Source organism: Anopheles funestus, chromosome 3RL (genome assembly GCF_943734845.2).
Source record: "Anopheles funestus chromosome 3RL, idAnoFuneDA-416_04, whole genome shotgun sequence".
Classification (NCBI taxonomy): domain Eukaryota; kingdom Metazoa; phylum Arthropoda; class Insecta; order Diptera; family Culicidae; genus Anopheles; species Anopheles funestus.
The window spans coordinates 60,468,891-60,481,154 of NC_064599.1; the positions used below are offsets into that span (position 1 = coordinate 60,468,891).

Below are 12,264 nucleotides of genomic sequence, written 5' to 3' on the forward strand. Positions count from 1 at the left end.
ACCCACCCACCATACACAACAAAAGGTGAACGCCAGACGGTAATGAGCAATGGGACGAATTAGCATAATTATGCTTCATCTCGGAACGCTCGCTAAAGGAACGGTGAACAAAGCATGTGGTCGTAGGTTAGTTAACTTAAATGCTGCTCCTATCATCTGCTAGCGCGGTGTACAACACAACAGCAAAAAAAAAGAAAATAAATCACAGCCCGGAGATGAGATGTTTTTTGGTGACATTTTCACACAATGTGGCATGCGCATGAGGTCACCATAATAACTTAATAAGCGAAGTTTAATTAGAAGTTACACGAAACAGATTGTGTAGATAAAGAAGTATCAGGGTTTCTTTCATCTCCTCTATTTACTTGTATCGTTGGCAGGTTTTGCCACGTTGATGTTTTGAGCGACTGCGACCAACTCCGGTACTGCCACTAACGCCATTTTGCACCTCCGGTAAACGGTACTGCATTTTATTATACGACACTGAATGCTTTGAGTTGATTTGTTGCGAATTGATTTTTTTTTACTCGAAAAAAAAATCCAGTTCAATTTAGATACTTTTTCGCGACGTTTTCGACGTAGTTTAGTTAGATTTTTGGGTTAATTTTTTTTTACAAATTAGCATGTCACATTATTTTCCCATCGACAGCTTGAAATCGATCGAACCAATATGATGCTTTGTATTTGTTGGATGTTTTCTCCGTCAACTAATTTTCGTCACTTTCCGTTGATGTCACATTCCAAACTTGGTTGGAATTGCACAGAAAAAAGCCGATAACGATTTAGAAAAAAAACCTTCACCAAACGAAATGCACCGGTATGTTGCACTGGGCGAGATTTATGATCGGCAAAATTAGTGCAAATGCACACACTACACCTAAACACACACGGACACAGACAGACACTTTTGTCACACATTCGCAACACCTGTCCACCTAGTCCACCATCCGCATGCACTCACTATCACCCGCGGCACGGAGCCAGTTGCACGGAAAAGCGGAAAAATTCGTTCGAGCCTACCGAACCCGGACCCGGATCGTACTGCACTGAACCGGATGCAGCACCGGCTCACCCGATGACCAAGAGAGGAGCGACTTTGTTTTCGTAATGAGTCAATTTTCACGATTTACCCAACGACCGAACAAATGACCGGTGGTCGGCACCTCCACCGGGTTTTTTGGATTGGCATCGGACCCTCCTCCCCCGATATGATCGTCGGACCCGACCGATAGCTTCGACCCTCCGTGCAAGGAAAGGAATAATGGAGTGAGGGAAAAAGCTACAGCCGAGGGTGCACTTTAGGGTGCCAAGTTTGCGATCGCAAAGTTTTGAGAAAACTCCCCGAACTAACATCTTCATTGCTTTCGTAAGCAGCAGTAGCAGCGGTAGCAGCGAAAAAAAGGGAAACAAAAATCGTTCACCAGACAAAACCTTTCCACCCCTAAAGCCAATGCCGGTTGATGAAAACAACCGAGCAAAAAAAGAAGAAAAAAATATGAAAGCTGAAGTTAAAAAAAGACTAACAAATTAAGAAAAAAAAACACAATACTGGCTCCGAAATGATAAGCGCAAGTTCGTACCGAGCGAGGGTGCAAGTGTAGTTTGCAGCGAAATGAGGGTGGAATAGAAAAGCACTAACAAATAAACACGCACACAAGCGGGCGATCGCGCGCATATGAATGAATGGATGAGCGCACGTGGTACGTGAATGACGGAAGAAAGTTTCCACGCATACGCCGAAAAAGACCAGCAGCAACGATCGTTGCAAACAGTAACAGAGTTAACGGAAAAAGAAAAAAAAATTGAAAAAAAAACGACAAAGCAAGAAAGCAACACTAAGCACCGGAGATATAAAATAACGAAGGGCAAAAAAGGAACGAATCAATGGAAATGTAAAGTAAAGTAAAAAAAAAGCGACTCGAATCGAAAGCCAAACCGTGCGCACTAAAAGGCTAACTGTGCACTACACTGTGGTGTATGATTTAAGCCCCAACCACCCTCCCCCGGAATAATAATTCAGCAAACGGAGCGAGTAAGTTAAACGGAACCATCCGTTTTTTTGGGGGGGGCGGTAAATAAAATAAGAAGGAACGCACTAAAGATGACGATAAGAAAGCAAAACAAGAGCAGAAACGAAAATTACGAAAGCTTCACTGCCACCGTTAATGTTTCACGAGCAGTGTACGCATCTCGCGCTAAACGTATTAATGACACCACTTAGAGACATTTGTGCTTTAGTATCCGAAGGGGCTAGCAGAGAAACACACGAAAAATGCTACTAAACACTACACGCACACTACCCCAGGGCGGGGGCGCACTAAACAAACCCATTAGGTATTAAAAAAATGGAAGTCAAAAAAAAAGGAAAACTAACGAAACGCTACTTACATGCGCGCGAGATGCAGCCGGTCCTGCGTGGAGAGATGCTCGACCTGAGCCATCTCCGCGACTAAATCGGAGTGCTCCATCTTGCCGATGTTGAAGCTCAGCTTGCGGCTCCCGCCACCGGGGGCGCTAGTGCCGGTGCACGGGGTGTGATGGAAGCGGCTGCCGTGGGCCGCTGTTGCGGTTACGATGATATTCGTCGCCGTTGCTACTGCTTCTACTGCTTTACCACCCGCACATGTGGTTTACCGGACGCTACACATATGGACGCACGTACAACACATTGGACACGGAACACACGTTACCTACACACACACGCACACACATTAAACACGTGCTGGACGCTTATTCAGACATGGGGATAAACACACATTCGTCTCACTTGTTTTCGTTTAGTTTTGGCAGATCTTAGTTAGGGAATATTTTCCGGGCTGTAACGGAAAGCAAAAGAAAGGAAAGCGGTGTGTTGTAGTACACGACAGCGCACTTTAAGGTGACTTTAAGGTGAATGACATTTTTGCTTCACAAAACTATCTTTATCAGCGTTCTTGTCTGTGTGTATTTATTTTTTGCTTGTGGTAATATTTGATCAAAATTTTCTTAATAAATAAACTTTATCGGCGCCGGTATTTCGAACCATTCGAGGTGATAAACTGGACCCTGAATAATTTTCTCCCTGGAAATAATCAATCTTCACTCAAAGTATTCTAATAAATAAATAACAATATATTAGGTTTCCGTAGACAAATCCAAATCCCCTTCAAAATACCCTACTGTACACTCTAGAATTAAAATTTCCGAATATTAAACCAGTTTCGATTTACGACCTAAACCTACCAAATCCGAAAATACTACTATTTATATATATTTTCTTCTGCATATCCACAACATTTTTTCTCTCTCACGTTTAGCACAAATTAAATAATACTATTAATTTATAATCTCCCCCCCCCCCCCACATTATAAACAAGACTACACTCTCCTTCTTTTACTACAATTGCAGCTCTAATTCTCCTATTTTCTTACAGTCAAAATTCTCACACCCATCCCATATATCCGTTAAACCCACAAGGCAATACTACACTCTCCTCCTCTCTTATATTTTCAGCCAAAATCCTCATCCCCTCATAACTAATTTACCAAATCCCCTTCCACTTGTTAACAATACTACACTTTTCCTCTTCTCTATCTCTTATCAGTGCTAATTCTTTTCTTATTCATAAAAAATCCTTAAATTCCTCCCCTCTATCAAACAATACTACACTCTCCCTCTCTTCTTATATTTCCAGAAAATTGCTTAACCTACCCCCCCCCCCCCCCATTATTAACAATACTACACTCTCCTTCTTCTCTTTTATTTCAGGAAAAACCTCTTAATTCAACCCTCCTCCCCCAAAAAAAAAAGCAACACTACACTTTCCCTCTGTTCTTATAATTTCAGATAGAACCCCTCCTACCCAATTAAACAATACTACACTCTCCTTCCTCTCTTCTCTTCCAGGGAAAAACCTTTCACTTTTATCCATATCCTCCAAAAAAGGCAATACTACACTTTCCCTCTGCTCTTATATTTCCAGGTAAAAAACTTCATCTGCTTCCACTATGGCCCCAATGACGCGCAGTACCTCCAGGTCGCAACTGACCGCATCGCCCAAGCGACTCTCGGGACCGGCCCGGGTGACCTCCAGAGGACGGGCCTCCCTAAGCACGGCGACCCCGTTGATGTCAACCAGACAAGAGGCCCTACTCACTCGCCGGATGACACTAGGCTCCTCGCCGGCCGTGCCAACCCTTCCATCAGCGGAAGCTTCCGCACCTTTGAAAAGCACTTCGAAGGTTGGACTGGGCCTGGCAAAGCGGTCGACGTTGCAGCCGGTCATCGAGGGGAGTGCTGGACCACTGGTTACATCTACGGCTGGGCGCAGCTTGGAGGACTTCCTGGAACGGTACCCCGTTGGCAACAGTCCCGCGAATGATTTAGAGCGGGCAATGGCGATACTGACTGGCTTAATCCGTGACATACGGGACGGACAGAAGACAAAAGGACTCCCCACTATGCCAAAAGACTGGGCACTCAAATTCAGGACTACCTTGAATTTGATTGCCGATACAGACGACAAAAAAAAGACGGGAAATCAAGACAAAACAACAATGACGGACGTTCCCGAATCACCGCCACGTGCAGTGGACGAACTACCGGAACTCATTGTGACACCGGTTGAGCGGCAGTCCACGGGTAATGTAGGTGAAGTGGCCAGGTCTTCACTCGTGGAGGCCCAGCCTGCACCCCAGTCTCCCAGAAATCAGCTGTCTCCCGGTCCGACCAAAGAGGAGGTGGAAGAGCTGATGCACACGACGGAATTGATCTTGGAGGCCAACAACAAGCTTCTGCTTAAGTTGAACGCTGTAAAACAGTGGACACAGGAACAAACACAAGCACAAACACAGATAAACCAAATATCAGACAACCCAAACAGCAAAGACACCACACAAACAGACAAACCAACAAACACACAGGACACCCAAACAAACAACCCCTCGACCCACACAAACAAAATGGCAAAAACACCAAAAGACACAAACACCAAAACACAAACAAACAAAAAGACCGAAACCACACAAAACTCTGAAACAGACATCCCCACGACCACGGACACACCCTTGACCCTCTCAAACGATGAGACAAGCAACATAACAGATAAACACACAGACACACAGACAGCCAAAAAGACAAAGAAACGCAAACGCAGACAAAACAAGAGCAAGACTACGGGCAACAGACAGGACCAGGACAAGTCTCAAGAACCGGCACCCGAATGGACAAAAGTTCTGAGCAAACAGGCCAAGCGACGGGCACGGAGGAAGCAGCGGAAGCAGGAAACAGTGGCGCTTGACGCGAACCAACATCAGCAGCGGCAGCAACCGGAGCATCAGCAACAACCAAAACAACCGAAGCAGCGCGCGCATCGCGTCCCAGATGCGTTGGAGTTGGAAACAACGAACAACACAACACAGGACGAGATGATGCGCATCCTCAAGGAAAAGCTGGGGGATGATCGGCAGAAAGTGGAGCGTGTAAGGATGAATTTCCAGGGGAATATTCTTCTGGAACTGTCCTGCAAGAGCCACGACGAGACGCTTGAGATGTGGCGGAAAGTGTCCGAAGCACTGGAGGGCAAAGCGAAAGCCCGACCACGGACCCCCACAACTCGCCTCACCTGCACGAACATTCCACCAAGCTGCACCAACGAGGAAATTGCAACGGACCTAAGCACAGCCCTGGGAGTTACGATCTACGCGGACCAGATCAGTACCGTTAAATCCAATTACGGAACGCTGGTCGCATTTTTCGGATGCCCAGAGGTGGCAGTAACGGACGACGTGCTACTAAAACAGCATGTTGTCGGATTCAGCCAGTGCTGCCGGTTCAAGAAGGTTGAGGTGAAGCGCCAATGCTATCGGTGCTACGAGTTTGGCCACATTGCCACTCACTGCCGTGGGAAGGATCGGTCAAGCAAGTGTCATCGATGTGCGGAGACTAAGCACTCAGGACCGTGCACCAAGGAACGGAAATGCCTCGTCTGCAAGGGCCCGGAAGCAATCGGGCACTCGTTCGGACAGCGCAACTGCCGCCAAGTAGGAGAAGGGGTAAAAAACCGGCCTCGTCATGATTAATGTCCTTCAACAGAACCTTAATCACAGCCAGCTGGCCCAGGACATGCTGATGCAGACTGCTCGGAACGAAGGCTGCGACATAGTGTTGATCGCCGATCCATATCGGATTCCGGAGAACAACGGTAACTGGGTCGCGGATCCGACGGGCAGAGTTGCAGCAGTATCGACAGGAAGATACCCTATCCAACGCATAATCGAGAATCGGCGGGATTACTTCGTCGTGGTCGAAATGCGTGGTATCGTTTTCTGCTCCGTGTATCTACCTCCTGTGGGGTCCGATTTGTCAGTGGAGGATTATCGACGCAAATGGACCGAAATTGCGTCGGTGATTCCGCGGAATCGGGACACCGTGATCGGCGGGGACGTCAACGCCTGGTCAGGAGCGTGGGGGATGGAACGCAGACACAACGATGGAGAACGAGTTCATAGGGGAGCAGTGGTGATGGATGCTATGGCATCACTTGAGCTAGTCTTGTTGAACCGGGGCAACCGGCCAACCTGGAGCAACAACAGTGGCCGTAGTTCCATTATCGACGTTTCCTTCTGCAGCTCGTCTCTTCTGGGGGAAAATAACTGGCGAGTCTGCGACGAAAATCCAAGTGACCACAATACCATCAAGTTTGCGGTCGGGAGGACGACGACGCAGCGTAACCAGGGACACAGTGCACAGCAGGCTTCGGAGAGCAGATGGGCAACCCGGTATTTCAACAAGGACTTGTTCGTTGAAATTTTGGGGTCACTGGACATCTACAACCGCACCCTCTTGGCGGACGAGTTGACGCAGGCAATGTCAACTGCCTGCGACGCGACGATGCCGAGATTGCCAGCAGCACGGGGAGGACGACGATCGGTGTACTGGTGGAATAACGAGATTTCCCAGTTACGTCGCACTTACATCGGGATGCGGAGAAGACTCAGGCGAGCCCGAACGGAAGAGCAGCGACAGGATCGCCGTCCGGCGTACACAGCAGCGAGAGCAGCACTGGAGCAAGCGGTCAAGCGGAGCAAGAAGGAGCAGGGCGATCAACTTCCGGAACAGCTGGGGCCCCACGGATTCGGGCCAGGCTACAAAATCCGGAGGCAGATGTGGCAAGGAGCCCGAGTACCGATGGAACGGGATCCAGCCAAGCTGCAGCACATCGTCGGCGAACTTTTTCCGGTGCAACCGCCCATGGAATGGCCCACGGCAACAGGATTGACGGACGAGGACACGGCACGGGATGCCGTTACCGAGGACGAGCTGGTGAGCATTGCAAAATCGCTCAATCCCCAGCGTGCCCCAGGAGACGACAACATTCCGAACGTGGCCTTGATTGCGGCGATGACGGCGTTTCCACGCGTCTTCATGAGAACGTTCCAGCATTACATCGATTCCGGCCACTTCCCCGTCGAATGGAAGAGGCAACGGCTAGTGCTGTTCTCGAAGGCCGGGAAACCACCCGGAGAATCATCGTCGTACCGGCCAATCTGCCTGCTGAGTGTTCTGGGAAAAGTATTGGAGCGACTCATACAGCGCAGACTTACGGAGCATCTGGATGCAACGGGCGGTCTCGCTGATGCCCAATACGGATTCAGGAAAGGACGCTCAACCATGGATGCCATCAACAGGGTGATTGCCAACGGAAGGGTTGCGCTCGACAAGAAGCGCAGGGGCGATCGACTGTGTGCGATGGTGACAATCGACGTGAAGAACGCCTTCAACACGGCCAACTGGACAGCGATCGGAGCAGCTCTGCAGCGAAGGAACACGCCACCGTACCTCCAGGCGTTGCTGCGGAACTACTTCACGAATCGCACGCTCCACTACGAAACGGATGAAGGAATGGTCTCGTTATCAGTATCGGCAGGTGTCCCGCAGGGTTCGGTCCTAGGGCCAACACTGTGGAATGTTATGTACGATGACCTTCTTCGTTTGGAGCTGTTCGGAAAGCGTGCGGACATTATAGGGTTTGCTGATGATGTGGCGTTCACCCTTATAGGGAGGGACCCGCAGGAAATCAGCAACCTTGCTACGAGGAATCTGGAGACGATCGAGCGTTGGATGGATGGAGTGGGATTGAAGCTGGCCCATCAAAAGACCGGCTACATGATCTTCTGCACTCATCACAACCCGCAGGTAGGTCAACTACGTGCGGGGGGACACACGATCGTATCCACTGAATCGCTCAAGTACCTGGGGGTCGAGCTCTGCCGCAAACAGCACCACGGTCGGCATTTGGAGAAGGTTTGCAGCAAGGCATCACGTATCACGAATGTCTTGACCGCTCTGATGCCGAATAAGTGTGGCCCAAAAAGCAGCAGAAGGAGACCCTTGGTTAACGTTGGGAATAGCATTGTCCGTTACGCGGCACCATCGTGGGGACGGACGCTTCTTCAGAAGGACGTTCACCGGACCACGGTTCAGAGGACGCACCGCACAGGAGTTCTTCGAGTGGCCAGTGCCTTCCAAACGGTCTCCTACGATGCCGCTTGCGTGGTCGCAAGCACTATCCCGTTAGTCCTCCTCCTAGAGGAGGACATCCGCTGCCACGACGAAAAGGTAGCGAGGGGAAGTCCAGGACCAGACATACGAAAGCGGCAAAGGGAAGAGACCATGGGACGCTGGCAACAACAATGGACAGCCGGAGCGGGGCAGCCGAGATCGCCGGGGATGAGGACGAGGAGAATTATCCCGGACATTATGTCCTGGGTAAATCGTAAGCACGGAGAAATTGATTTCTATCTCTCTCAACTCTTTACAGGGCATGGGTTTCTCCGGAGCTACTTCGTCGAAAAAGGCATCCTCGACGGCTCGCCAAACTGCCCGGTGTGTGAACACCAAGTGGAAGATGTCGACCACGTAATGTTCCACTGTCCACGGTTTGCTCGAACCCAACACGAGATGCAGCAGCAGAGCCACACCCGCTTGACGATAGAAAATCTTGCAGCGGAAATGTGTGCCAACAGCAACACATGGGAAGCAGTCCGGACCGCCGCAAGGACCATCTTCAGAAACCTCCAAGTGAGATGGAATGAGGAAAGTCCACCTACGGCCAGACGGAGACGACAACAACGCCGGCGGAACACGGAACAAACGGGACAGCAACAGCTACCGCCGTAACCGCACCAAAGGATGACGACAACGGAAGCAGCAGCAGCAGCAACGAGTAACCAGAGCAGCAGCAGGAGCTAGACCCCACCGGAAGTAGCGGCTACGGACGGGCGGAATTAAGCAGCAGCAGCGGAAGGAAGGCACGAAGCAGCAGCAGCAGCTGAGACAACTAGGACGGATGACGCAGTAGCAGCATTGGAAAGCAGCAGCGCGTCAACAGGATGGGTGCATCGCACAAACGTTCCTGCATGGAGTACTACGCACATCAAGCGCATCGGCAGGGTTCGGATCAGGTCGAGGAGTGGTTTAGTTAGGGTCCCATCGGCTGCCGGGTCCGCTTCTCGGGCCCAGCGTCACGATGAATCCCACATAACCCATCTCGGAGGGATTGGTTTGTAGCCGCAAGCCGCCCTTCGAGGTGGGTACCTTTTGAAGGTTCCCTCCCCGTTAACGAAAAAAAAAAAAAAAAAAAAAAAAAAAAAAAAAAAAAAAAAAAAAAGGTGATAAACTGGAAGAAAGAGTGGTCACACCAACACAGGCTGCACTGTTTTGTACGCAGTTGAGCGTGAAGAATGTGATAATTGGGTTGACCGGCTATCCAAAGGCACCGTACCGGGCTGGTGGAAACCGTGATAACAATGATCATGAACTTGATCGCACATATATTCCGCTGTAATGTTTATTTCACTAACCACACAACTGTAACCGTGAGTGTATTGTGGCATATGATGTGTACGACCTACAAAACGCACACTAACAATTGGCTGCAGACACCCATGATCATGGGACCAATTTACACTATTTGATAGGAATAAACGCAAAACAAATGTACAAACCAGAGAAAAGAAAAGGTTTTAGCAAAAGAAACGCACTTGAATCACATGATCACAATATTTTGTTGTAAGAACTTGACACAAGTGTTGTTTATTGGTGGACTTTTTTCGCATCCCATTCTACAGGTGCAGATAAATTATCTGAAAAGAGAAAAAAAGAACATTTATTATTAGAAAATAATTTAAAAAATATATTATACAGATAAAAAAAATAAAAAAGCTAATTTATTCTAAAACAAAGTCATTCTTAGCGGAGGTGTATGTGTTAAACGGCGCAGCTTCCATACGACAAGACCGGGTATGAAATCCCATCCGGAACGTGTTCTTCGTAGCAAGAAGTGATTATCCAGCAATGTGGTAAAAATTAACTTAGTAAGCCAGAAATGGCCTGCATGTGACCGTACAGGTTAAGCCAAGAAGAAGAAGAAGAAAAAAAGAAGAAAAAGAAGAAGAAGAAGAAAAAGAAGAAGAAAGAAAAAGAATGCAATAATAATTCAACAATTTATACAATAAACTACACTCTTTGTTAACTTTTTCATAAATGGGAATATTAGGTGTAGTTTTGTTAATTTTTTCAACTTTTTCCAACTATTCCCAGTAGTTTCCTCAGTGCCTTTTTTCTAAGAAAAATTATGTTGCCTATTTCTTCCACTTTTTTCTTTCATTCTCAAAAACGTATAAGCTTATAGTTATGTTACACACTGTAGCTCGTAGGCATACATTTGAATTGTTACTTAAATGTCAATCATTAATGTATTAACCACTTTTCTTCAAACGCCAATATCTCATAACAAGAAAAAAACGCATACATTTTCCATACCGTACGGATAATTAGTGCTTTAAAAACCCATGAAATATGTTAAATGTTTACTAAGTGTAACAGTAAACAACACTTTAAAAAACCCCTTATTTCCCCCCGGGTTAATGATGAGCTTCTGCAACACTCGCGTGTAACACATCACCCCTCAGCTGGTGGTAATTTAATTCTCAGCTTAATTTTTATCAAAGCAGTTGCTCGAAATGCCGACCCGAAGAGATTTACCGTGCTCTAGACACGAAGAAACCAACACGCAGGAGAGTGCAAAAAAACCGCCCGAATAGTTGGGTTTAAAAAGTATCGATCGTTAAAATATCGAAAGCAGAGAGAAGCGGCGGCGATACACAGGCCAACCGATAAGTGCGATCAATCATCGCTAAACTCCTATCCCTCGGGTGTAGTTTTCAGCGTTCACGCATTAACGATTTTCCACCGTCCAAAAGGGTGACTGGGGGTGGTGGGGGAGGCAAAAATGTTTGTTCCGGTGAAAGATCCCACGGTTGCGAATTACTGTACCAAATCGATGGATAGGGTACTACCACATACCCTACCAAAACCAAAATCCTGTATCGATTTCGATCGTACGTACGCGACTGTGTTTCGCAAGTCCTTGCTTTTCCTTGTGCGTTAAAATGTGTGCCGACTACTAACGACGCGTTTGTGATTATTTCGTTCACGTGTTTACTTCCCACACGACGAAAGCGAGATACGTGTACCGATGTTGCTCTTTATCACTCTTCCCAAACCAACACAGTAATAACGGAAAAGTCTTGAGAGAAAAACAAACTTTAAAAAAAACATTGTGCCCCTTTTTTCACGGGCTGCCAGGTGTACACGGAGACGCACCATAACGTAGGTGGCAGTCGAACGGTTTAGGGGTGCCGAAACACCAGATTAACGCTATATACCGAGCAAAGGATCAGTAACGGAGGTGATACGATTAAGGTGAATTAAATAAAAAAAAACCGAATCAACGGTACCTCGCCATTAAATCCGCATTTTCGAACAACGGCAGAAAGGAAAACGGCAAACCTGAGCCAATTAGTGTGTTTTGCAGCAGTGTGTGCGCGGGTGAAATAGTACTTGACCTGATGAGGAAGAAAACAAATGTGTTATCGGTGTGTGGTGGAAATAGGTCTAACGGATTATTCTTCCATCTGCTATAAAGCTTCAACACATTAGAGAGGTGGAGGTTATTTGAGGTTATAGTAGAATCAAATTAGTGATAAAGTGATGCGTTCAAGCAAAACTTCAATTTCAACAGTGTGCAAAACTGACTGCACACTTTCCATCAATCAATCCAAACGGCGTAAAGTAATCGTATACATCAAATTACGTTCTTGATAACTGGGAAAATGCTGTTAATAAAACGGCAAAAAATGGGAAATGGTGTAATCAAATTTAATCGTCCTTAACAGGTGTTAAACTTTTTTTTCGGTGCCGTTTATGAGGCTTTTCTAGCG

At 47.4% G+C, this 12,264-nt stretch overlaps 1 protein-coding gene across 10 annotated transcripts in view; it reads right to left on the minus strand.

Annotated features, from left to right (window-relative positions):
• LOC125768359 (protein phosphatase 1 regulatory subunit 12B-like) overlaps window positions 1-12,264 on the minus strand; it is an 85,881-nt gene that overhangs the window by 32,102 nt on the left and 41,515 nt on the right. For 6 of the 10 annotated variants that reach the window (XM_049435896.1, XM_049435897.1, XM_049435895.1 and 3 more), the window contains exon 2: window positions 2,389-2,816. In XM_049435896.1, coding sequence (XP_049291853.1) covers window positions 2,389-2,468 — 80 coding nt within the window. In that variant the 5' untranslated portion in view covers window positions 2,469-2,816. Of the gene's footprint in view, window positions 1-2,388; window positions 2,817-10,023; window positions 10,126-12,264 lie in introns of all 10 variants that reach the window. The other 4 variants (XM_049435893.1, XM_049435899.1, XM_049435901.1 and 1 more) reach the window with 1 other exon arrangement.